Source organism: Lytechinus variegatus, chromosome 2 (genome assembly GCF_018143015.1).
Source record: "Lytechinus variegatus isolate NC3 chromosome 2, Lvar_3.0, whole genome shotgun sequence".
In the NCBI taxonomy this organism is placed as follows: Eukaryota; Metazoa; Echinodermata; class Echinoidea; order Temnopleuroida; family Toxopneustidae; genus Lytechinus; species Lytechinus variegatus.
The window spans coordinates 29,149,470-29,177,446 of NC_054741.1; the positions used below are offsets into that span (position 1 = coordinate 29,149,470).

At 34.5% G+C, this 27,977-nt stretch overlaps 2 protein-coding genes across 2 annotated transcripts in view; one reads left to right on the forward strand and one right to left on the reverse strand.

Annotated features, from left to right (window-relative positions):
* Positions 1 to 12,487, forward strand: part of LOC121409725 (sphingomyelin phosphodiesterase 3-like) — a 91,260-nt gene extending 78,773 nt beyond the window's left edge. Inside the window, exons 4-6 of the mRNA XM_041601633.1 lie at positions 5,213 to 5,366; positions 10,889 to 11,060; positions 11,393 to 12,487. Of these exons, the coding sequence (XP_041457567.1) occupies positions 5,213 to 5,366; positions 10,889 to 11,060; positions 11,393 to 11,587 (521 nt within the window). The 3' untranslated portion in view covers positions 11,588 to 12,487. The remainder of the gene's footprint in view (positions 1 to 5,212; positions 5,367 to 10,888; positions 11,061 to 11,392) is intronic.
* Positions 12,488 to 20,080: 7,593 nt separating this feature from the next.
* LOC121407773 (E3 ubiquitin-protein ligase RNF166-like) lies at positions 20,081 to 27,741 on the reverse strand. Its single transcript, XM_041598970.1, has 5 exons — positions 27,602 to 27,741; positions 24,832 to 24,988; positions 24,131 to 24,243; positions 23,392 to 23,614; positions 20,081 to 21,697 (listed from the first exon to the last, which is right to left on the reverse strand). Exons 1-5 carry the CDS (start codon positions 27,697 to 27,699, stop codon positions 21,632 to 21,634), a joined length of 657 nt encoding a protein of 218 aa, XP_041454904.1. The 5' UTR covers positions 27,700 to 27,741; the 3' UTR covers positions 20,081 to 21,631.
* Between the last annotated feature and the right edge of the window lie 236 nt (positions 27,742 to 27,977).

Genomic DNA, 27,977 nt, shown 5'->3' on the forward strand with positions numbered 1-27,977 from the left:
CGTACTACGTTGAATTGAAATAGGGCGGTGAACGTGCATCAAAAACCATTTAATCGTAAATATACAAAGTCAGGGGATCAGCAAATCTAATAGATTTAGAGTCTAGTTTCACTTTTCTGTTGTTCTGATTTGGGGCCCTTTTCAGTATTGAATGTCAATCATACCTATTCACGTTGTACATAATATCGAATGATTATGTCAGATATATTTTTTTTTTGGGGGGGGGTTAAGTGTAACACCATAGATTAAAAGAAAACCTGAAACGATGTAAAACTTTACACCCCCCAAAAAAAAAAAGACTGAATATACAGGTTTTGGACCCGGCACACTCGATCAAGTGACCTAAAAGAAGATAAGTGGGCCAAGTTTGTTTGTTTGTATTTATTTCCATATAAAAAGATAAAATATATACATGATCTATTCAACATAACATACATATGGAGGATGGCCCATTTCAGCGGTATCAATAAGATACCACCTACCAAGTAGGTGTCTCGGTGTTAAAATCTGGTCACCTTATTCCTACACCGGGGCTCTGATGCCATGGATACCACGATGTTAAAGCACTCTTCTCGTATTAGATTAATCATTAGTCGACAAGCAGTTAGGTAGATTAGCTCTTACATAATTAATCATAATGTAATGAGTATTTACATTAGTAAATTCCTCATGAGTTTTTGATGGAAATGGTAGAGTTATGCTTGAATCTTGATGAGACACAAAGCCCATGAGATTCCTAATGCACGGTGATAGAATCTACTCGTTGGCAGCTACAGCGATACCAATGCTGAAACCAAGATAGACAGTGGGAAAACAAATGATGCGTATAGTAAACTTTAATGAACGTTATCATTTTAAATAGGATTTTGAGGGAATGGAAAAACAATCACATGCATATCGGAGTAGGAAATAGCAATACCAATACCATATCCACTAGCCCACAAAGGTGTCATAGTGTTATTTTCGAAAAGAATAAGATCGCTTTGATTTCGTTCCCTACTTAGTCTAATCCCGTATTACGTTTTGATAACGTGCTTGTGAACGGAATTTCGTCAGAGAGCTACTTTTTGAGAGGATTTCAGGAAACAAAATTTTCATAATCTGTCTAAGTATTGTTTGAAGCTATCGAAATCCTTGCATCTGGTTGGATCAGAGCAAATTTCTCAATGAAAATCACTAAATATTCGTTTCGTGAAAAACTCCCCATGTTATCTTCAGTAGATGTGAACACAGCGGTATTTAGAAATAGGTGAATTTTTCTGACCTTTAATTGTTTCAAGGATATTCGCGCCATTCGAATCAACAGAAATAACTAATTTTTAACTCAGTAAAAAGTGGTACAACGAATGTAAAAGAGACGAATACAAATACGAGTAAAATAGACGCAGAAATGAACCAATATATATAAAAAAATGCTGAATTTATCATTTTTCTTTCAATCATTGAAAATGTAATAAAGAGTAAATGTAAATGCGAATTTGACAATATATAGATTAATATAAAAAAATCAAGTGTGGAAGATTTGAGACACCACGTCTGCAGTATTATTACTGGTGGTTGTTGTTTTGCTGTTGTGTGTTTTTTCAGTGTCCAAGAAATTCCAAGTCCGTGTTTTCTATAAACTCTGAACATGACACAAACGAACGATACAAATTGAGTCCTGGCCAATGTTTGTTATTTGTTCAGTATCGAAAGTTTTATAAAACTTAATAACCCGATGGATGAAAATCGTATGACCTTCCGAATATAATTGGCTACACGTTTGCGAGTATAACACCGGGTGGCTTTAAAATAAGTTGTCATCTGGGATAGCATATAGGGCGACCAAACTGGAAGAACTGTTAAGACATAGGCCTGTATAGAAGTTTGTTTACCTTTCTCAAACCTGCAATAGCAGGGTGTTTTATCAACTTATCAATTATTCCTTTAAATTTTACGTAGCATTTGTATAACTGTGTCTTACTGGAATCGCTCCCCCTCTATGTATTCTTATTTATCTTTTTTCTTCAATTCTTAATTATTTTATCAATAAAACAATACGATCGCGTAGACTTTAAGGAAATATAATTCTTGATATATGCGCCTGTTTTACCTCCTTGCGTTTCAAATACAATATATTTAGAGCAACCTTCGCAAGTCTACCTTTATGGTTATACCATCCGTGCTATAATACCAAATGAGAAACCGATAGATCATAGATAATGACGTACAATAAAGGATATATCACTCAGTATTTGTTTGTTCCCTTTTACTTGTAATTGACAATTGATGATAAGACTTGCAAAGATATTTATTCATCCATTGATTTATTTTATTGTATTTTATTATTATTATTTTATTTGTTTATTTTATTTTATTTTGTTTTTATGTTTATTTATTTATTTTTATTATTATTATCATTTTTTATTTTTCATTTTATTTATTTATTTATTCATTATTATTATTTTTTTTTTGGGGGGGGGGGCTAATGGACCCTGTTTTATGAAGGTTTGCACGTAACCATTAAGTGTAAGCTATTGAAATAATCTGATCTGATTTAAGATCAGTCGTTGAAGAAGATAACTTCTTGGACCTGCTTTTATAATAATTAGTCGTATTTACAGGGATTCCTTAGGTGGCTCGCATTTGGCGATACGTTTTGAGAGGAAAGAGCAAGTGCAGCTGGATCACTGATCCCACATGACATGTGGAAGATTGATTGGGAAAGTCTGTAAGCTCTCGTTAGCACTGGAGAAACGTGTTGATTATTTTCAAGAATTATCTCTCACGCTTTACCCGAGATTCCAAAAAAAAAATTCTCAGGTTTCCGAGAAATGGACTATGCTTCTCACCGTTGAAATGTTTGCCAAGTATATCAGTGAAAGTACATTTCACTTAATCTGTGATCTGAAAAAGAACAAAGTGTATTAACATATCACATGACAGAGACAAGAGTGGTGATTGGTTAATCAAGCCCCATTTAAATAGAATTAAGCCAGGATTTTAAGTCATATTTGAAAGTTCAGGATGGAAGTTGGTGTAGGCCTAAACAAGCACCGACCATTGAGCAAAGGCACAAACGAACAAACCCAAAACTAGCAAGAATTCAAGAGAGGAAATACTCTTCTGCTCGCTAGTGGAAAGCTTTAAAGTTTTTTTAGAATGAAAAGCTAGGCCAATTGATTCCAGGAGCGGGAATAGGATGACAAGGTTCATCCCTGCTCGTGTTACTTCGAGGCGTCTCTACGGTCAGAGAGGCCGGTACTACTTTACTCGAGGCGAGTCACGACACTCTGTTATTGCTGTCATGCCGAATGCAAAGAATAATTGAAAGTATGTTTTCCCGTACGCCTCGTCCCGAAGCCCGGTTTATTCATGAAAATGTTCTGTTTGTTTTTGTTGTGGTTAAGGCTTGAAATATAAGTACCCCACTCGCCAGTTCTGTTTATATGTTTTTACTTATCATCGACGAGGAGAGTATGCCCAGCATATTGACAAATATTTGATTTGATTTTGAATTTATTCTCATACTTCACAAAATATATAACCAAAATATCAACACAATACAAAAAGTGCATTTGATTGTAATACAGCAGATTATGAAAATGGCAATAAATGAAAGTGAAATACATGTATGATGAAACCTGCTGAAAAAGCATAGCTTCAAAAGTCTAAAGGTTCCTTTAAAATGATTATGAAATTGGCAATCAAGGAGATACACCTACAAAAAGTCAGACTACATGTACATTGGAAGAGCCAAAGCTAAGCGTAAAGAAATCACGGGGTAAAGAATGAGAGGAAAAGTGGAGAAATAATAAAAATAAAAGAGAGGGGGGGGGGGGGGGGGTGAGCGAAAAAAAAGAAAAATTCAAAACCAACGCAGTATTATCTATAAAAGAGATACAAAGCAAATACATGATATTTTATTTGTTCAGTCTGTGAGTCTTAAATGAGTTCATAGCTGGATATTGATGAATATCAACAGAACCAGAAAATAAAAAAAAATTATAGAGAATACTGGACGATGATGATGACAACAACACTAGAACAACAATAACAAATACTGATTGCAGGTGGGTGTTTCATTAAAGCTGTTCGTAAAGTTACGAACAACTTTACGCACGACTGGAACATGTTCTTAGGTCATGACTCAGTTATACAGGGGTTTCACATAGCACAAGAAAGGATCACCAGTCGTGCGTAAAGTCAGTCGTATCTTACGAACAGCTTTATGAAACACTCACCAGGTATTCTTAAAGAATTACCCTACCATCTCTCTTTTACATCAGTATAGATTAAATCAAGTTTTATTCGTTCGTTTTGAATTGAATTCCAAAATAATGTTCCTGTGTGAATATCCGAGCGGTTCTTTACGGATCCCGAACAATTTTGCTTGGGGAAACGCTGCTTGAAAATATTGATCAAATTTGCTTAAAGAAATAGCCCCAGACATGTTGTATTTAGATAAGCCAAGGGTATGTTATGCCAATTTTAGACGGTGGTTTTATAATAATGTTATTTTGCGCCCATAATTCACGAGTAACAATCGATCGCTTCCTGGCCATATTTTTATGAAATGAAAAAAAGTCTTCGGTTGTAACGCACGTTATGTTTATTTTGAAGTCTACACTGTCCCATGTAGGCGTTAAACGACTACCCACTATTTGGCAAAACCTGGCATCCAGTCTCTGTTTCCTCTTGTCCTTTCCCTTTTTATCTCATTCATTCTCTCTCCCCCGTCCCTCTCTCCCCATTCATCATCTCACTCTTTTCTATCTCCGACTACTCTTAGTCTCTACAACTCTTCTTCTTCTGCCTCTTCTCCTTCCATTTTCTTCTCCTTTTCTTCTTCTTCATCTTCTCCTCCTTCTTATTATATTACTATTACTATTAATTTTACTACTGCTACTAGAACTACTACTACTGCTGCTGCTGCTGCTACTGCTACTACTACTTCTGCTACTACTGCTACTACTACTACTACTGCTACTACTACTACTACTACTATTACTACTGCTACTACTACTACTATTGCTTCTACCACTACCACCTTTAATACTACTCGGATCTTTTACTACTAATAATACTATTACTATTTCGTTATAAGTATGAAAGTCAATTATTCACACCATTCTTTCGTTGAGATATGAATATGCATGTATATCTTGTTATTTATCTGTATTATAACCACTTTTCATAACCAAACCTAATATTCTCTGGTATACCCTTGCAGGTGATATGACAGACTGGAGTCATCCATTATTTCTCATCTACCACGACCCGTGTCGACTGAAGCCTGGTCTTGATAAACACTGGACAGTAGGAACACTCATGCGCTCTCAACGACTACACGATCAAGAAGTGGCTACTCCAGAAAATCTTCAGAAGTATGTACATGTACCTGCGATCATGTCTGAAATGTATCGAATCTTATAAGTGCCACCCAGATGTTCATCTCGTCATGTCTACATCTCTTAGGGAAAAGGATGAGATCTCGGATCTCATCATGTCTACATCTTGTGGGAGAGGTGATGAGATGACAAGATCTTAGATCTCGTACATGATGAGATGACAAGATCTTGGATCTCGGCATGTCTACATCCCATGGGAGACATGATGAGATAACAAGATCTTGGATCTCGGCATGTCTACATCCCATGGGAGACATGATGAGATGACAAGATCTTGGATCTTGTCATGTCTACATCCCGTGGGAGACATGATGAGATGACAAGGTTTTGGATCTCGTCATGTCTACATCCCGTGGGAGACATGATGAGATGACAAGGTCTTGGATCTCGTCATGTCTACATCCCGTGGGAGATATGATGAGATGACAAGGTCTTGGATCTCGTCATGTCTACATCCCGTGGGAGACATGATGAGATAACAAGATCTTGGATCTCGTCATGTCTACATCCCATGGGAGACATGATGAGATGACAAGGTCTTAGATCTCGTCATGTCTACATCCCGTGGAAGACATGATGAGATGACAAGATCTTGGATCTCGTCATGTCTACATCCCGTGGGAGACATGAGATGACAAGATCTTGGATCTCGTCATCATCTCTTCTGTAAGATGTAGACATGACGAAATCCAAGAACCTGTCATCTGGTGGGCGTTTCATGAAAGAACTTGTCGGACGTTTTATCCGACAAGTCTCATTTTATCCGAAAGTTACCGTAGGAACAGTGCCTCTCATCCAATCAAAATCATGGAAAGATGTCAGATATGACAACTTGTCCCGTGGGAGACATGATGAGATAACAAGATCTTGGATCTCGTCATGTCTACATCCCATGGGAGACATGATGAGATGACAAGGTCTTAGATCTCGTCATGTCTACATCCCGTGGAAGACATGATGAGATGACAAGATCTTGGATCTCGTCATGTCTACATCCCGTGGGAGACATGAGATGACAAGATCTTGGATCTCGTCATCATCTCTTCTGTAAGATGTAGACATGACGAAATCCAAGAACCTGTCATCTGGTGGGCGTTTCATGAAAGAACTTGTCGGACGTTTTATCCGACAAGTCTCATTTTATCCGAAAGTTACCGTAGGAACAGTGCCTCTCATCCAATCAAAATCATGGAAAGATGTCAGATATGACAACTTGTTGGATGAAAATATTGATGAAACGCTCCCCTGATCATCTCTTCTATAAGATGTAGACATGACGAGATCCAAGATCTTGTCATCTGATCATCTCTTCTATAAGATGTAGACACGACGAGATCCAAGATCTTGCCATCTGATCATCTCTTCTATAAGATTTAGACATGACGAGATCCAAGATCTCGTTTGGATCTCGTCATCTCATCCTTTTCCCGTAAGCCCCTTTCACAATGCGACTGCTTACAACCGTTGCGATACTGTGCAACATAATGTGACCAAATGATCGCAAACGATCGCAATAACGATTGTGAAAGCCCTCTTAAAAGATATAGACATGACGAGATGATTATTATGAACATCTGGGTGACACTTTTAAGCTTTCCATAATAATGTCCAAAAAATAGCATAGTAGCTTTATACTACCGTATAGTTCTGACACGCCTTCCTTAAGATTGGTCTGAGACCCGATTTTGGAAAAACAACAACAACAATTTACATGTAGTAGAATTCGATGCTAATGACCTGTTGAGACATGTGTATCTTCCTTTGTAATATTCTAAATCATTATACGAATATCTATGTTCAAATATGTGACTGTTATAATCCTTAAAATAAAACCGGACTTAATATCTAGCCGTAATGACGTCATGGCAATCGTACGATTAGCTACGATTTGAAACTTACTTGTCCTAATAAAGGCTTGCAATGATCAAAATTTGTTATACCAATATTCTTACAGTTAATTTGAACCTCAAATAAAAAGATACTTTTCACTTAAATTCTCAGAAAATGAGAAAATGCGAGTTTTTTTTCAATAGCATTTATTTTATCATCTGTATATACATTTACATCAAAATACATTAAACATAATCAAATAATACATACGGAAGACGATACAGAGATTTACCAGTACAGTTTTTGTTCATTTCTAGTCTCCTCCGCAATTCTGATTTAAATATAAAAACGTTAGATTTGATGGTCTATTGTCTACTTTCCTGTAATTACGTAGCAAAATTGATTTATACACAGTCCAAAAAGCTATATTAATGATATCATCTAGTTCTTTGTGCTCGTTAGTTTTTATCAAAAGATCGACATCGATAACAACGTGTTTATTGAAGGCTTTTTTTAATCAACCAAAATATAAGACTGAAAATTTTGATTCAATTTACAAATGATCAAAGCATGTGTTATGTCTTCATCTACATGGCAACTATTACAATAAGCATCTTCGCTTATACACCATTTACATATATTTCTTTTCACAGGCAATATATTATACAGTATTTTAAAATTAAATGATCTAAGTTTGTTTTCTTTTACTGTTAACAAGTTTCTCTCGAAACAAATATTCCAGCCTATACTCATTTTCGAAATATTTTCCCAAAAGAAACAACAACGTGAATTTGACCCTCCAAGACGTATAATATAATTGTAAAAGTATCTTGAAGGTACATGGTCCAGACATTTTACTGAGTTACCTATTTTTAGTCTGGGTATATCAAGATGCGCAGATCTTTGTTGGTTCTTAATAAAAGATTTTGAGAGCCTAATTTTTGGTATAGCTTGCCTCAATTTTGAATGATAAAAAATGACAGATCTATTACTATTCTTAAACTTCAACATCGATGAAATTTCGGATACATCTTTAAAGCCTCCATCAACATTCAAAATGTCTTCCAAGTATATTATTCCGCTATTGTACCATTCCTTGAAAAATAGTGGTGATTTATTAAAAACAATATAATGATTGAACCATAAAATATTTTCAACCTCATGTTCTTTTCTGAATAATATTTCTTTATTAATCAGACTCCAAGCTTGAATTATTTCAACATAAAATGGAGGTATTTTCTTATCAAACAATGGGATAACGTTATGACCCCGAAGGTTTGTTCCAAAGTCGGATTGTGGACCATGCAGTCTTAAGGTGTTTGGTGGCCTTTAAGAATACTAATATAACAAATTTTGATGATTTTAAAGGCTTTATTTTTTTAGTAAAAGACAAATTAGTTTCAAATCGTAACCAATCTTACGATTGATATGACATCATTACGAATAAATATTAAATTCGCTTTGATTGATTCTACTTAGGATGATAGCATAGTCACATATTTGAAAATAGGTATTCGTATAATATTCCATGCAGTGGCGTACCTAGGATTTTTCACAGGGGGGCAAATTCGTCCGCCCAAAAATTTAACAAGCAAAAAAAAGGTTTTCAACCGCAAATAAAGAATTTTGTACCAGAAAAAAAAATTGACAAGCAGAAAAATAAAAATAAAATTTAAAAAGGTCTTCAATCCCGTCAGGGGGCAGGGATACGTCCATTGCATGGGTTTTGACTCGTCAGGGGGGGGGCAGACTGCACCTTCCCCCCCCCCCGTAGGTAGTGATTCCACGTCTTAATATATGCATCATATACGCTTTATTCAAAATTGGGTCGCAGACCGATCTTAAGGTGTGTGCTGGCCTAATAAGGCGTAAACCGAAGGTGTACGCATCTGTTTCGAAAGTACCCCGTGGGAAATAAATAGTCAATATTGTGTCATGGAGTGAGAGCGTAGCCATTTTAAAAGGCATAAATAAAAACAATACTTATATTTGAACCACCTCTCAGATGTTCTTTATTATGCAAATTAAGAGAAAGAGGTTGTCTCGTTTGAATGACAGTCTCATTACATCTCCCTGTTTAGGCACGCTTATATAGAGCCGTCTTCGAGCACGATCTGGGAATGTCTGATTATGAACCAATTGTCTGAAAAAACAAACATATAGATTTATCTTTTTTGGAGAGTGATTTTGCCTGGAGCGGTTCACTCATGAGTCATCAATGGGTCCAATTAGACCTATGGCCTTTACGGAGCTCTATGCTGCTACTGTACTTTTGTTCATGTTCGCGCGGGCATTTATAGAACCGCGTGTGTTTTACAAAGTTAAACAAAAAATAAAAATGCGATCGAAATAATCTAGTTAATGATGTGCCCGGGGTGATTGACAGAGATTGCTTTGATTTTATCAATTTTCACATCTCTCCTTAAAATGAGTGTATTTTCCTTATATCCATTTAAAATAGAAGAAGATAATTTATTTTAAAAAATTATTTATATTTTGTCTAGAGCAAGCTCATGTGGGGATAAGTCTTAATATATTTTCTTCTAACGCTCGAAGTGCTGTTTGCAGAATGCAAAAAAATTGCTCTGGAATCTTTGAAAGAGAAGCCAATCTAATTGGAGTCACAAAGCTCAGGCATACTTTTTTTTTCAAAACATGGGAACTCGATATCCTTTGGTCCCATATAGTAGCTCGATTTCATACAAAGTAAATTTGTTCATTGGGATGCGGACTTCTTACAATCAATCTCCTTCAGACTTTTGGCTCACAGACTTAACGTCTGGGATAGCATTTTTATCTTTCAGTCTGGTTTTACAGGGACGTATTGATTTAAGAAAAGAAAGTGCGCTAATGACCACCCCGCCCAGTTATTTCATCTATCGAAATAATTTAAAGGTCTCTACCCTCTGTACTATGGAGAAGGGAGTTTTAATTTCAATCCAACCGTTTTATTCAATATATCCAACTCTGCTTTTGTTTTAAGCCAGTGAATCTGATAGTATTGTGTCAGTGTTTAAATGAAAATAGCTGGTTACAAATTTCACGTTTATATTCCATTATGTAGAAAAAAAATACTGTTAAATTACCCATGACTTGGGGTACAATCATTAAGAACCCATAAATGTCGACCCTTTTTACGTTTATTTCTATAATAAACGCAAAGGATTAACCCCAAGTTTATTTATTCATACGCTTTTAGGAATATTACGAATTTCTTGTCAGTCACATCAGATTTTGTAATTATGGCATTTAATCATGATTCAAATGTCGAGATATGTAGATTCTGCTTTCGACTTGGAAATTAGGGAGCCACGATATACAAGCTTTGCTTTTTGATGGGATCCTCCATTTTCACAAATTATAAATCACAAATCCTTTACACATGATTATTTATTTTGTATGTAACTTTCTTATAACATGTCTTTTTCAAGTTGATTTTATGACCTTGGTATATTTTCTTTATGATGTTGACTTGTTATGATTGTATTCATTTAATTTATATTTTGTTGAAAAATAAATATAATAAATGAAATGAAATGAATGGAAATAATATACTTGAATGTAGAGATCTCTTTCCAGCCTGCATTCCAGAATGAAATAATGCCACATCAATATTTTGAATTAATAATGATGTAAGTTTTCCTTACGTTTCTTTTACGATGGCACAGGGTTCTGGAGAATAGTCAGAAACGGAGTACATACGTAGAGGACGTGAAGGTATGGGAAGGAACGGAAGGACAGCTTCCTTGGAGCACCTTCGATTTAAGGAATTACCAAGGCAACGGAAAGAGGAGGGTCGATTATGTCCTATGCAGTAACTACAACACTCACATGATGCAGGTTTGTAAACACTTTTATATAAAAAGAAAAAAAAGAAGCATCAAAGGACGGATATACTGATTCGGTGAATGGGAGAGATACCTAGTTCTCTCTTCGGTGAGGAAGGTTATATGTCGCAGTTAAATCAAATTTGTATCATAGCCCCTCCCCCACTTCCCCGTCTTTCCGACGATTCGATTGAGCTTGTCTAATAGCTTTCCGTTTCCATTTCTAAAGTAATGAGAAATTTCCACACTTTTTGCCTTCTCCTTTTTTTTTTCCTCTCCTCTTTACCGATCCTTTTTTTTTTACTTTCCTTTATTTATTTTCTTTCCATCGTGTCGTTTTATCAGGAATGTGAGGACTATGCCTTTGTGACCCAGCTGGCCACCTTGACCGATCACATCCCAATCAGTATGACCCTCTCCACCTCGCTGGGACCTTCCTGTGTCAAGGGTTGGCCTTCCGGTACCCATAACCACTCCGGTCAAGACGAAACGGATCGCCCAGCACGGCGATGTCGACTGCAGTACGAAACCACCGTATGACGACGGTCATCGTTATCGACATCGATGGTGCATTCGTAGATTGAGATTTTGTTTTCTACTGATGATAATCGTGTTTTATACGGTAGATAATAATTACTATTAAAATAGCCTAATTCTATATTTATCGATCTATCACAATACGAAAATTCGATGTATTCTTTATCGAACTGATCAAGTCTGTTTTCTCAAAAAGTTTGAAATTTTATATTCTTAAATTCGTAATAGGTCCATGGTAGAATGAATGTGAAAACAATTAGAGCAAACAAAGGCATAATTTTTTTGGAAAGGTTGTTGGGAAAATTTACCTTGAATGGATAAAGGTGTAAAACCGACGCACTTTATTGCCTTTTTTAAAAAGGAATTCATATCTTATAGAATAAAATTTTTTCAAGTGTACCTTGAACGAGTTTGGTTGCAAATGTCTGAGTTAGAAGATGAAATTAAAGGACAAAATATAAGTATAGAGATGGTATAATTACAAAATGATAACAAAAGAAAAGGGATTATTAAGGGGAAGAATGATGGAACTAACAAAAATTCGATGCTTGATAGAATGTTGACGGAGATGCTCAATGCTGATTATGCCGGCGTCGTTGTTTTGGTGTGGTGGTGGTGATGATGATGATGATGATGACGATGATGATGATAATGCTGGTGATGATGATGGTAATGATGATGATGATGATGACGATTTTGGGGATGTTGAAAATACAAATACGAGAAAGGGATTGGAAGAGGGGATTCAGAGCAGTAGAAGAAGAGAAGGAGGAGGAAGATGGAGAGAGGAGAAGGAAGAAGAAGAAGAAATAGGAGAATGGAGGAAGAGAAGCGAAAAATACAAGACATCGGGTTTAAAGGTCTTATCTTCCATAGTATGGACAAAGAGAGTGTCATGCATTATAGCGAGCAAAAACATCTTACAACTGCATTCATGTTCATGACTTTGTAATGTGTATCGTTCACTCGAAAGAAAAGTCGGTTAGATATTTCACTTCTGTTTATTTGATATTTACTGACAACATAAAATGTAGATAGAAATTTGATACTCGTGTAAAAATTAGAAAACATTTTTTTCATTCTTCCCCCCAATTTTTTTACAAAATTACCACCATGCGCCCAAAACTATTTTCATTTTCGTCTCTCAATAATTATTTCTTATCGTTTTATTAACATTATTGGAGAAAAATCATAACCTCCAAAATGAGTGAAAATTTTAATCTTTTAAGGGTGAATTCGGAGTAAAAAAAAAGAATTAGGATGAAAACATAATTGTATATTGAAAATTCTATTTTTCACGGATTCGTTACTATTTTGCACAGGTGTTATAGTCCAAAACAATATCATTCTAATCCAAATCCGGTTTTCTTCTAAATTCAATAATTGAACGTACTCACTCGTTTAATGCAAGGGACAACTATAGTACGAATTTACCAATTTTAATGGTATTTTGAAAAGTATTCCAACTACTAAGATGAGTTGATATCTTTCCAGTGTCACTGCGAAAATACTGTGGTAATTCCTTGCAGACCGCGCATGCAGCTTAATGCTTCACCGTTTGAATTTGTAGTCCGAATTTATTTAAATTCTATACTCACGGACAGCATATTACTCTGCAGTGCATGTACTACTTATAATTTAATGTCAATTCTTTTAATATATAAATATAATGCAAATGCAAGGAATCGTGTTAATTCAAATTGTTTACTCCACAAACCACCAAAACATTCAAGTATATGTAACAATATATTCTAAACCAATATACCTCTTATAATACAAATGTAAGCATGATATTGTATTTTATGAGTTTTTATTTTGTAAGACTTCTTTACATCTTGACTGCATAGTCAGAATAGATTGAGTCATGAATTACAAATGTTCTTGAAACTTATATTAAGAATTTTTATAACCACGCATTCTCCTGTCGTGAAACGTAAGGTTTCGAAGAAACTGTTCTATGCATCTTGAATTAATACTATAGTTAATGTGTCAATTAGATAGCGTGTTATAAGGTGTGTCTACGATTCTTTTTGACAATCCCATAATTGTAAGAGTTATATTCATTGTATTTTTTGTTTTTGTTGTTTACAACTTACATGTAAAGCCGAGGAAATTAGTATCCAAGAACTTTGGAATTACAGAGATGGTATACTCATAATGTGATATAGGCCTACGCTATAAAAGAAGTGTTATTGTTTTTCATTATTAGTATTATCATTGTTGTTATTATTATTATTGATTATTATTATTATTATCATGAAAGTTCATCTGTGTTGGTGTATTATTTTTATTATTTCTTATTGAATCTTTGAGTCTAGCCTTCCTCAAGGAGACTTTATATCCGTGTATAAATTGAGGTCATTTGGTTGTTTTGGTGAAACATTTTACTGATCACATAAGATTAGTCGGTGACTGCTTGGAAATGTTTCCAATGAGTATAAGAATTTAAATTTATAAAAAAATATATTTGGGATGGTTATAGACTTAATTGAGGCTTAAATAATTACCCCAGCAGCTTTTCTTTATCTTTCTTTTTTGCTCTCTTTTTTGATATATTGAATTAATAAAGCGAAATGATGAATTTATCAATTTATTTGTTTATCTATCTAATCTATGTATCTATTTTGCCTATTACAAGGAAAATACAATCAGACATTCGTTTATTTTTATCGTGAATCAAATAATTTACGAAGAAAGTATTTATTAAAATATATTATTGACAAGCGCCTTGTATGTGCATCAAAAAGGTATATAAATTCAAGCAGATGAAATCACGTAATTGAAATATTGATAAAAAAGCATTGTTTCATTTTGTTCTATGCACATTCCTTCGTGCGGATAATTATTATGTCATGAAAATGTTTGATAAAACGACAGCCTGTTTTTGCATTACGTTTGGTGGGCCAATTGTTTTTTTTTTTTCTTTATTGTTTGTTTTATTTTGAATGGTTTAAATATTTAGCTTACTGTATAGTTTGAATGATGTATGATAGCTAGTAAATTAGACTGCAGTGCATAATCAATGTATATTTCACTTCTTTATGATAATTATAATTATGTATCATATATACACAATTTCGGTACATTTACGAAAATAGTTATTTACTTTTTGAGAACTGTTCATTTCGTTTTAACTACACACCATCAATCCATCTATTATCGCCATGGAGGAGGTGATGATGATAACGATGATGGTTCATGGTGGTGATGATGATGATGGTGATGATGATAATGATGGCGAAAATGCGGTTGCTTATAATTATTATTGATGATAATATGTACTAGAGTTTAATAGAACCGGGGTATATTAGTCATCATGAAAATAGGATAATTGGGATGGTGATGATGATGGTGGTGACGACGACGACGACTATGATTATAATGATGATGGTGATAATGATGATGGTTATGATGATGATTATGATCGATGATGATGATAATGATGATGATGATGATGAAGATGATGATGATGGTGGTGGTGGTGGCGGCGAAGACGAAGGCGATTATCGTACTAATGCTGTTGATTATGATTGATGGTGATGTATACATGTACTTAATTGAACCATGGTATATAGGTGATAATGAAAATGATATTTGTGGAAGTGACGATGATGATTTTGATGATGATAATGATGATGATGAAGAAGAAGAAAATGTTACAGTGAAAACTCGTTTATCAAGCAAAACATATCAATATAGGTTCGTTTATAATGCTTTTTTCCAATGTTTAACCGTGCTCAAAAAAGCAATTAAAAGCCTTGAGTAAGAATCTCGGCACACCAAACGCAAATCACTTTCTCGGGTGGGAACATATTATTTCACATTTCTCGAGCTGCACCAGAAACACCCCGAAATGCCAAGAACATCCATCAAGAAATCCACGACCGCTTTCTGTCTCTCAACATCTGCTATTAATTGGAGCAACTTAATTGAGTAATATCCTGTAGTTTGATGCTGCAGACCCACTTCAAATCATTGAAAATATCACCACTCTAAATAAAAGGTACATTTACTAAAGCGAGGCCTTATAGGTAATGGAGTACCCGAATTTCGTCACTGCGTGGAGAGGCACACATTTTCTGACAACTGCGTGTAAAAAAGTGATCAAGAATTTGTCGGAGTGGCACTCTGCCCCTCCCCTCATGCTTCTGGGACTTATAACAGCTCAGTCAAAGTATATTAGTAATTTAATAAGTTATCATGGCAGCCCATATGCTGAATTGCATTCGGTTAAAGAACCATTACAAACAAGTAATACATTCAGGACAATATATAAATTTAGATCAAATGAATGATATAATTGCAGTTAGAGAAAGTGGGAATGTGGGAAAACGGGTGTGGTAAAAAAGAGAGAAACGATAGTGGGAGAGAGGAATATAAACGGAAGATCCAGATTAGAAGGGGGGGGGGTGTGAAAATAAAGCATTCTTGGCAAGTGAGGGCGCTAGACAATTTAAAATTACCTAGATATACTTTTGGTAGGAGCAGATTGAAAACTGTCTGGAAACAGAAGATAGAAAGGACAAGAGAAAAGGAGGAAGAGAGGGAGGGAAGAAAAAGAGGGAAGAAAAAGATGGAGGGAGAGAGGGCATAACAAAGAAAGAAACAGAGTATGGAATATACCACAGCACATGTATAAAACAATTCAGATTGAAATGCTAGCAGGAATATCACTCTTTCTGTCCGTCTCTCATTCGCTCTCTCCTTCCATCCTTCACCACCCTTCTTCCTTTATAGCACTCCTCTTTATCTTTCTCCCTCTCACTCTCCCACATTCCTCTCCAGTCTTAACCCTTTCTCTTTGAAAACATTTTTTTATATTTTCAATTGCTGAAAATTATTTGTTTTCGTGTTATCAATTTCACAAATGAACCATTTTGATAACAAAAATCATACTCAAGATAAATAATGATTTTGCTCATTGTGTCTCTACATATTGAAGGTTTCCAATTGTAAGGTAAGAAAAATACAGACCACCTTCTTGGGGTTGATGTATAAAATCTTTCCCAGGAGAAAACTCTTGTAACCCTTTCCCTTGTGTTAAAAGTGTGAGTCTCTGTTTTTTACCCGATTTTGAAAAAAAAATGTAATAAAGTTTCATGGGATAGGCCCCTTGTTTTTCATGGGTCACTATATTCACTTTTTAAAAATTGGACATCAACATACTCAGTATGTGAAATATAACAACATAAAAAGTATAAAATAAAGGAAAAACGAACTTGTGGTTGAATAATTTTATTTTCATTTGCATGGCAAAATACTCAACTCATGCCACCTGAAGAAATACAATTAATCATTTTCTGAAATTTACATACCTACCATACAGTCTGGTCAAAGTCAGATGAGCTTTTGTATCTCTACTGAATATGTGGACCAGGATTCACAAATAAATTCTGATTTAATTCATGATTTAGAATCCATTGCTTAATGATTGGTAGTCAAATATCACAACTAGCTGTTATGTTCCTTATAACTTCTGGCCCCATCACACAAGCAACCAATCACAAAACTTACAGGCCCGTATTCTGAAGTCAGGTTTAACTTAAACTCAGGTTTAAAGTTGTGGTTTAAGTATGTGAAGCCAAAAGTATCATTTTTTTATTAAGTTGAACGTTTCTTATGTTTACTGTGCTCTTTCCTGATTCATCAATGGTGAAGACAATCATCTGTTTATACTTCCTAGACAATTATGAATGATTTGAGAGCCAAATGAGCTGAAGTATAATATCTCTACTGTTAGTGATTTATGTAACAATTGGCTGACCATACTTAAACCACAACTTTAAACCTGAGTTTAAGTTAAAACTGCAATTAGAATACGGGCCAATGTGTCCAATCAAATTTCTGGTTGCATGCATATTTTTTTCAACATACCAACAGAAAACGAATCAGAAATACTGTGTGAAATTTTTGATTGGCTGCTTAAAGTTTGTGCTGAAGTGTTCAGGTCTCCTACTTAAAGGGTCAAGAAAACAACTGAACTTCATCCTTCTCAGCCTGTATTGGCTTTTATTACCAGTATCTCAAAAAAGCTGATGAAATGAAAATCCACTGGATGAGAATAGTGTCATATTTGGCTACCCATACATGTAGCTAGACCTTCAAATATACCAATTATTCACTTTGTATAAATATTGAACATCAAGAAAATCGGTTGAAATCATCCATTTGGTTTAGGCACCTTACCAAGAGTTTGTTTTAGCAGAAATCTGGCTATAAAGCAATAAGAATTTGCTCAAGGGAATTTTGCAGAAACAGATGCAAATCTGATTATGTTAAAAAGACTTAGATATACTGGATCCAAGAACTGCAGATTCCATTACACATTCTGTTTGGAAAATTACGTGATATTTTGGAAGATATATATATATATATATATATATTTTATATTCTTAGTATCTGATTCAGATTCTCCATTATTCTAATTTGACCAACAAAAGTTGAAATCCACTCCTTGCGGATTAAATTCTTACTATTGATAATTTAAGTAAAATATCATTAAAGTTCTAGGAAATGCATTCTAAGCTTACGTTACAAAAACCCAAGAAACTTGTTGCTATCATATAGCAAAAGAAAATATGATCAGTAGTAGTGTGTTAAGTGATGCAAGGAAGAATTTATATCTTATGAATGGATTTATGAAATGGTTATTGACTTATCATTGATTTGAATATTCATATAGCAATGCCCAGTAATGTTATAACATGTATTGCCTTAAAATACAGATAAGAAAAAGTAGTTATGACACGGAGCCATGCAAATGATAAATCAACTACATGTATCACACAATTCATGAAAAAAAAATAATACAATGATAAATTAAAAGAAAATATATTATGAAATATAAAATGATGACTGGCAAGACTCTAAAAACTATGTGTATTTTCAAACATATTGCTTTTTTATAAACACAATAAAACAATCACTTGTCCTTGGTAAGCTCTAAAATATGACAAATTTATATTTTTGTAGCTTACGTAAGGAAAGGAGAGTCTAGACTGACTATACTTTTTCCAGGAATAGGGAAATGATATAAATGTCTTGGTATCTGATTACATGAGATTATATGTTAACGAATTGATTGCACTAACACCCTTTCTTAACTTAGATTGATTCAATTGCAACTGTTGTCTGTCCTATACAGGTCATGATATATGTGGCAAGGACTATCATCGGGTTTCCGATATGGACAGGTAAAAATAATGACTAAATGTACTGGCATTAAAAAATCCTCTAATTGTATCTTCTACAGAACAGTTTTCCCGTATTCCCAGTGAATAATGGCATGACCACTGTAATAAGTAATACTTTCTTTCACAAACTTCCAAAGTTATTTTCAATCATGATGAATACCAATTATCACATGCATGTACACCTTTGTACATGTATGTGTACATTAATGATTATAGGTGTGTTGTTTTTAAATAGTTCATGAATGTAGTAATCCTTAAATGTAATTTTCATACACATGTAGAAAAACAGAGATGTAAAAGTATGGTTCCTTGCAAGTTTTATGCCGTGTACATGTGCATGTAATAGTTGGTCAATAAATACACTACCTTGTTATATCATAACAAGAAACACATATAACTTCATGATGTCATCTTATACATTTACAGCAATATATCAAATGACATGATTCAAATATGAGTTGATTTGTATACAAAAATACAGTAGATACCTTCTTCATGATTTCTAGTTCATCAGAATTTTTTTTTTACCTTGCTCAGTTCCGTACATGTATGCAATCCAGATTGAATGCAAATGTCTTTGTGGATTACTAGTACTTGAGAATATTTCAAAATATCAAGTGTGAATTCATACACAACTTTCAATAAGACCTGAAAGATCTAAATTACACTCTCACAGTATCTCCTAACGCAGCAACAAAATTCAAATGTTACGTCCAATGATGTCAATTGAATTGCGGTGAAAAAAAATCTAATTTGCATGAGAAGTCTTGTACAAAAATGTGAAAAATGTGCATATTTTCAACTTAAAGGACAAGTCCACCCCAACAAAAACTTGATTTAAATAAAAAGAGAAAAATTCAACAAGCATAACACTGAAAATTTCATCAAAATCAGATGTAAAATAAGAGAGTTATGACATTTTGAATTTTTCACTTCATTTCATAAAACGGTTATATGAACGAGCCAGTTACATCCAAATGAGAGAGTCGATGATGTCACTCACTCACTATTTCTTTTGTTTTTTATTGTTTGAATTATACAATTTTTCAATTTTTACGAATTTGATGATTAGGACCTCCTTGCCTGAAGCACAAAACGTTAAAATAATGGACTTCCACATGTTCAGGGAGGAATGAAACTTCATTTCACATGACAATGACAAGAAAATCAAAATATTTCATATTTCAAACAATAATAAACAGAAGAAATAGTGAGTGAGTGACATCATCGACTCTCTCATTTGGATGTAACTGGCTCGTTCATATAACTATTTTGTTAAAAATAAGCAAAACTTTGTGTTTGTCTGATTTTTCTCTATTGATTCAAATCAACATTTTTCTGAGGTGGACTTGACCTTTAAGAGCCCCTTTGTGCTGATACAGACTATCTTGGCAGAAAGCTTTATCAACCACCCCTGGATACAACTGACTTTGAGGTTTTAATTCCCTTAAAAGAGCCCCAATTAAATCACGATAGTCTACAAGTTACGAAGGTGAATTGGATTGTTGGGTCAGCACAAAACTTTTCCTTGCCTGACCTATCAATGCATAACAGATGCAATACGGTTTATATTCTTACTTACGAAGTACAAGACTTTGAATAAACATACATTGTGGATGGAATGATCGTATTTACACACTTCACAAAAATGCCAACTTGTTTCCGGATTGCATACACATTACAAAATGGTTTAATCAATGCACTGGATATGTAAGCAACGTTTTAGAAATCACCTTTTGTAGACATGTTGACCTATACCGGTATTTTCAAAAGAGGTTTCAAATGTACCACAGTACAACACCATGGACTGTGCAGATTTTGTGTGGATCATTACTCTTATTTCATCATGTACACTTAGAAAACTCCATTTATAAATGCCGGCTTTAGGCAAAGAATGTTAAATTCATGCGCGACTAGACTAGAAACTGGCAATGTCCACAGTCTTGTACCATGGTTCAATTTAAACATCTTTTGAGAATACAAGCCATCATCTCCCCGATACTGTGCATTACTTGATCATACAATGTATTACACACACTGCTCTGAATTAGAGCACATGCACCACCCCTGATACATGTACATACATGTATACACAAGATTATCAAACCATTTTTTATAATAAATATCTTTGATCTCTCTAAAAAAAATTCACATCCACTGAGGCGACGACACCAACAATGAGCTTCAAAAGCACACCCTCGCCTGGTCTATAATGAAAAGTTTGTTGAACTCAAAACTCAATTGTCCACAACCAGTAGTAAAATTACCAACATGTCTTATTTCTCCTTTTGTTCTAATAAATATACATGTATTGTCTTATATCAAATGTCAACACAGATTACGAGTGATGAGTTTCATATGACCAGATAACCATTGAGAACCAAGCAATATTCATTTGCCCTCTTGCCTCTTGATAAGAAAAAATTCACCTGCTGACCACTGAATGGACCGGTGTAAGATGGCATCAATGAGCACATATCCAGCATTTATCTCTGTAAATTTGAAATGAGGTTTGTCTCTCCATGTAGACTGTCATCTCAAGCCCATGCTTTTTCTACAAGCTGGCGCATCACACCCATGCTGCTGCACAAAACAATCACTCTCCTGCAGTAGTCGAGAAATGCTTGATGAATCCTTCAAAGACATCACTAATGGCAAAGGTGTCCCATCCTGCACAAGAACTCCACTATGCCTTTCAACATTAAAATCTGACATTCATTCATCCAGTCTTCTTTCTCATTTGACCTGCAGATGAGTACGCTTCTCTGTCTTTCTCTTTGACCCCAATCGGGTCCGTCTTTCAATATTTTATACCTCTCCTTGTCAATCTGTCTGTCTCTTACATGTACTGTAGCTACTTGTCTGCCAATGATGCTGCAAGCACTTGTTTTAGAACTTCATCTTCTTGTTTATTGTAATCCTACAGAAGTAAAGGACAGCAAATTTATACAATTCAGGTTGCAGGTACTACAAATATCTTGATCCAAACGCATAAAAACTTTACAATATGTATTTTCAGAAACTTGATTCTCTCTTTAAAAATGAAACATGTCTAATGTAGTGAGAATAACAGCTTCTGAAAATAAATGCTATAACTGCATATCTACACACACACGTATAACAGTAACCCACTGCACAGCTCTTGAACACTGATACAAAAACAATCAAATCTCGCATAGAAATAATAACTTTGAAAGTTATCATGATTTCTATGAATCCTGATCAAAATAACCAAGCTTCTATTTTATTTGTCTGTTTATAAAAACTTAGAGCCTATATTCAGTTTTTGACATATCCTCCAAATTGAAGGTCATTATTCCAATTCTTTACTAGATTACATGAAAGTTTATACCCTGAAACAGCTGTGATACGAACGATATGGAACGAATAAGTGTTCTAATAGATAGACTTTGTGATTTTACATAACAATTTTATTTTTATTGTGTGCCCAATTGAAATACATTACATGGGTGTTTTTTTTTCTTTTTGACATTAAAGTGGAACGCCTCTGGCAGTCTTGCCTGTACAACACGATTCAATATAGCAGCAGTGCCGACTTTGAAAACAATGAAGATGAATAAATTATTCACAAGAAACACCAATCACATGATAACAAAATATAGTTCATTGACCCTAAATGACCTTTGATCATGTGACCTTAACATGTGCAAAATGACCATGGATAGTCATGCACACATTGAAGCCCTACTGTACACATATGGCATACATATTGGCTGTGGTGATTATTTACCTGATTGCTAAGAAAGCATGAATGCTTGCAAGCAATCAACCATGGCATACATGTTCATAAAAGAAATCCATCAATTATTATTCTTTTATTGAATTAGCATCTTATATGTTTTCATTTAATAGCATTCAATGTTTTCAAACATCTGCTCTGGGTAGATGCTCATCTTGCTTACAAATATTTTTTATATTTATTACAAGGATCAGTAATATGACAAACAAATATTAGTGTTTAAAGGACAAGTCCACCCCAACACAACGTTCATTTGGATGAAAAGAGAAAAATCCAATATGCATAACACTGAAAATTTCATCAAAATCGGATGTAAAATAAGAAAGTTATGACATTTTAAAATTTGCTTAATTTTACAAAACAATTATATGCACATCCTGGTCTGTATGCAAATGAGGAGACTCGTGACATCATCCACTCACTATTTATTTTGTATTTCATTGCATGAAATATGAAATAATACAATTTTCTCCTCTTTTTCAAGTGAAACAATGATTAATTCCTTCATGAACATGTGGAATTAGCATTGTATATAGTTCAGTCAAGTTGGTCCTTATTGTCAAATCTGTAAAAAATTGAATATTGTATATTTCAAATAGAAAACAAAGGAATTAGTGAGAGAGGGATATCATTAACCATATCATTTGCATGTCACCGAGATGTGCATATCACTGTTTTGTGAAAAATAAGCGAAACTTACTTTAAAATGTTATAACTTTCTTATTTTACATCCAATTTTAATGAAATTTTTAAGCATATGGCTAGTTTTATTTTCTCTATTTATTCAAATCAACAGTTTTCGGGGGGGGGGGGGGGGGGGGTGGACTTGACCTTTAAACAAGAGAACCACTTACCACGTAAGTATCATACTCAAACTGATGCCTGAGGTTCATATGGTGTAGAAAGTTAGTGCTTTCATAGTTGGGGTCTCCCCACGGCATAGAGGCACATATGGGACATACCACCGGTGTGTCATTGTACTTATGTTCCTTGTTGCAGTGTCTTCTTAGTGCATCACAGTCGAGATTCTTTGCACCACAGATAGGACACTGAAAGGTGGATCGGTTCGGTAGGTTGCTGAAGAGAGGATTGAAAGTCAAATCAATGCATGATATAGTTACTACCACAAATAGACAGGTCTAAACATCCAACTTAAAGTTAATGATTTATGAACCAAGGTGCTACAAAACATGATGACCTTCAGTATGGCATTTGTAAATACAGCATTTTATAATGCGGCATCGATCTCATAAAGTATTCCACTTCTAACAGATGGAATCATTGAGTAAGAGTAAATTGAATTAAAGTTAAACCTCATCACTTTGTCTCAAGAATTTAAATCACTTGTGTAAACTGGTTTACTAGAAAAGGAACTATCTCAAAGGAACTATCTCACTTTTACATGACATGCCAATAGAGGACATGTATTCAGCTTCCCATATTGTTTTCATAAGAAATGAGGGATAGAAACCTGTGTATAAAGACCACTCAAAAGTCATTAAATAAGTGGTATTTATACACAGGTTTCAGTGGACATTTGCATCACATCATGTACAGTGTATGACTACCAGTATATGCTAGTAGGTAACTTACCTTGGTGGTTTCTGTGAAGTATTACCTACAGGTTTGAAACTTGAATTAGGTTTATTCCCATCATCCACATGTCTACATGACACGGTGTGCTGTCTCAACTTTGCCAAATTCATCTAAATGGATTATAAAAAAAAGCAAACCACAAAATCTTCTTAAGTCCAAGAGGAATAAGGACTTAAAGACATACATAGACAATGCCTTTGTAAGTGTAAATCTACCATTATTGAACAAACATCATTCTTCATCAATCAATATGGTCATGCACTGCATTCAAGGCATAATTTCAACTCTAAAACATTTTATTTAAGTACCAGTAATAGATACCTTGTTTAAGAAAAACAATATTTTTAGAGAACCTATATGAGTTTTTCTTGCTTTAATGCCATATGCTTTAAACATACTATGAATAACTTAATGTAAACAATGTGCTTGAAAGCTAAGAGCTGTTACAACTTTTATGAAACAGAGCCCTGAGAATTACGAAATAAACACATTGTACATGTAGACAAATATGTACTGAAACAAAATATTCTAACAACAACCTGCACGTTGAAAAAACAGGCAAAACCAAAAAGGAAATATCACAGAGCTCAAGAAATAACTCAATATTTTAATACAGTCACTAAAATCTTGTTTCACCTCCAATTTTAAAATAACCTCAATAGAATGCCAATGATGCCCTGCACTGCAATGTACTGTACCTTCTTTTTGCAACCTATACAAGAATCTTTGATGGATGTCATCTGTTTCTCCAGATCTTTTGCCCTGCTTCTCTCCTTGGGTTTAAAGGTCACACGGCATAAAGGGCAGCTGGGTGAAACCACGGACAGGAAGGGAGCAAGGCACTCTTCACAGAATCTGAAGAGCAAAGCACAGTTACTTTTAGAAACAAGAAAATGAAAGTACAATTCTTTACAGCGCAGTATTCTGCCATCAAAATTGTTTGTTGTCTAGTTAGCAAGTTTTTGCAACATCATGCAGGATGAATTCAAAGACACAGTAAAATTACAATAGACAGACGGGAGGTCTATAGTTGAAAATTAATGAACCGGAACAGCAGTTCATCCCAAGTTTCAGAGATGACAAAAAAGGCCAAATCGTGGTTTCGGGAACTACTCGTTGATTTGTATACGCGCACTTGTGTACAAAGTGAACGGAGGTGGAAATAGGGAACCGTGCGTGTGACTGAATAAAGCGCTGCTGTATGAAGTGAACGGTGGTTCCCAATATCACGATAATGCCACAAAAAATTGCAAATATGTTATTTGTCCAGAGTCCAGGACGACGTTCCTGATTTGATTCACCAATTTTTGATAAACCCAGTTTGACACAGGCTCATTGTCACAATTCTCATGAACGGCATTTGACAATACATTTTCCATGTTCTTGAACGTTTTATAAGGCGAAACGGAAATTCAATTATGTTAGGGTGCCTACATGTTAGGGAGAATCCCAGGAGATAAAGAGGTTTATTCCATCAATAGGGTAGCTGGGCAGGTGACATTAAGGGGAATCATATTTGTTTTGGTAAGAAGCCGAATATATGAGAAAATTTAATCCTTCAGAAAGGCTAAATTGGAGCGAAGATTAAACTTTGGAAACAATGGATTTGTTTTGGATTAAACGCTATATAATTATTATAACGTTTGTTTTAATTATCTATCTCAAAGATACCATAGCAAATTAGTCAACACGTCAATTTAAAGCAGTGCATTATCTCCAGCATCAGAGTTTTCACGTTCATGAATTTACGGAGGTGTTGCAGTTCATCACCTTTTATGTCCAAAATTCAGCAATGTTCATTTGTGTCCCGTCATAGAAGTAAGTTTGTAGATTAATCAGATAAAAGGGGAGATAGTGTGTTGATTATATAATTATGTCAAGAAAGTCAAAGAGAGTTATTGACGAAAAACAGAAGTAAAAATTCATTATAAATGTACACGTGAAAAGAGGTTGAAGCTAGTAGACAATTTTTGGCTCGAAAGGCTCGTGCTAAATCTGATCACTATTGTCTTAAATGCACATAACTGAAATTTGTGTTATAAGGTAAAAGATACAAGATGTCTAAAGTCTGAATATATAATTAATGAAAGGCTTCAGTTGAAAGCTTTGTTTAGTTTTTTTTTGGTGCAATTAGTGATGTTGGAAAATGTGAATATGAACATTTCCAGGAAGTTTAGTTCGGTTTGGATTCATAATCTTAGCAAGAGCATGAAAATATAAAACATCTTTTAGTGAGAATTAAGAGACAAAATATGTGGGTTTAATTTCATATTACAAAGTTTGGATTGCATTTTAAAGCATATCAATGCTTAAGACAAGTTGCCCTTTGTGAGGTGAAAGTGCATAAATTTATATAGATCTATACAAAAGGATACAAAAACATGGTCATGAGTCTGATACATGAACGTTTGGTGAACTCATGAAGTGTATTTTAAACAAGTAGAAATAAGTTTCTGACAAAACTAGTTTTGGTTCATGAATAATTGCATGTACATTTAATTTAGAGAAAAGCAGTTTTAAAAAGCTATTAGGGATTTGTTTTGGCATAGTTGGACTCAACTATGCTTTGATCGCGCCCTGCCAAAACTGGGCAATGATTTTTTTTTCTGCCTTTTGTATAAGGAATGATTTTGATAAAAAATAATATTGTCTGCTACATTCAGACTTTCAGTTGATTTATATCAGTCTTAATCCATGCTTTTACTATAAACAATGAAAGTAAGTTTTGGTCAGAATATTTAGTATACTTTGATGGACAAATGTAAATGCATCAAGACCAGGTTACACAAGATATTCATTTTTAAGTGCATGTTTTAATTCAGGATGAGATGACTCAAAATATGCTGTTTTGTTTTATCATTTCAGATTGAATAAAATCTACAAATCTACTGTAGAAATATCTCAATTCCATGGTTCACATCTCGGCATGTTCTGTACTATCCAATATTGATGTTGGAGAGAAAATTGGAACAATGGAAGAATAATTGTCCCTAGGCCATATTGGTAATTAGATCTCTATTTTTATTATTATCATTATATTTTAATATTTAATCTGTTTATTATTTAATGTTACTAGGTATACTATCATTACATGGTATACCATTAATATCATAATTATATTCAGGTTTATCTTTATCATCATCAAGCATTATTATATTACATTTAATGATTTATCATGCATCTGCTGATCTGGATTTGATTGGCCTGGACCTGGTTTAAAATAAAACAAGGCAGTCCATTTGGTTATTCAACTCTGTGTAATGAAAAGGGAATGTCCTGAAAATATCAAATGTTTGAATAACTTCGAATAAGATCATGACATAAAACCCGTCCTGGGCCGGGCCATTCATTGAGCTCATGAGCTCGGAAGAGTCGGATTTTTGTGTGTCTGAGATGAGTGCATGATGTGAGTGCAGTGTTTGGAGACGTGTTTGTGGGTCCTTAAAAATTAACCAGCGCTATACTCACACATGATTGCAGGGTATCCTCGTCGGCTTTAAGAAAAAATCCAGGCAAATTGAGCACTTGCATGCTTCGACTGGATTCGAACTCGAGGAAGATGCCATGATGCAATGTTGTTTTCCAAAGATCCACCATGAAAAAAATGATCACTGCTTCTTTGGCTTTGCTTTGTTTACTTTGATCCGAGGATGTCGCAGCTGATTGCAACTGAAGTTGTCGACTACTAGTATTTGGTATGAACAACAAGTTGTCACAATGTGTGATGGTGTCTCATACTAGTAACGCCTGAACTCTGTATGCAGCAGATGTAGAACAAATTTAGTATTTAAACAAAAAATACCAAAGGGAACAAGACCTTTGAAAGACCATGAAACTTGCCCGA

Bases quoted from the DNA above. Each gene is read 5' to 3' on its own strand.
- LOC121407773 (XM_041598970.1), bottom strand. From the start codon at position 27,699: ATGGCATCTTCCTCGAGTTCGAATCCAGTCGAAGCATGCAAGTGCTCA. The intron at 24,244-24,831 runs GTACAGTACATT...TAATCCATTTAG, and splicing joins GTATAGGTTGCAAAAAGAAG to ATGAATTTGGCAAAGTTGAG. The intron at 21,698-23,391 runs GTAAGTGGTTCT...TTACTTCTGTAG, and splicing joins TTGAGTATGATACTTACGTG to GATTACAATAAACAAGAAGA.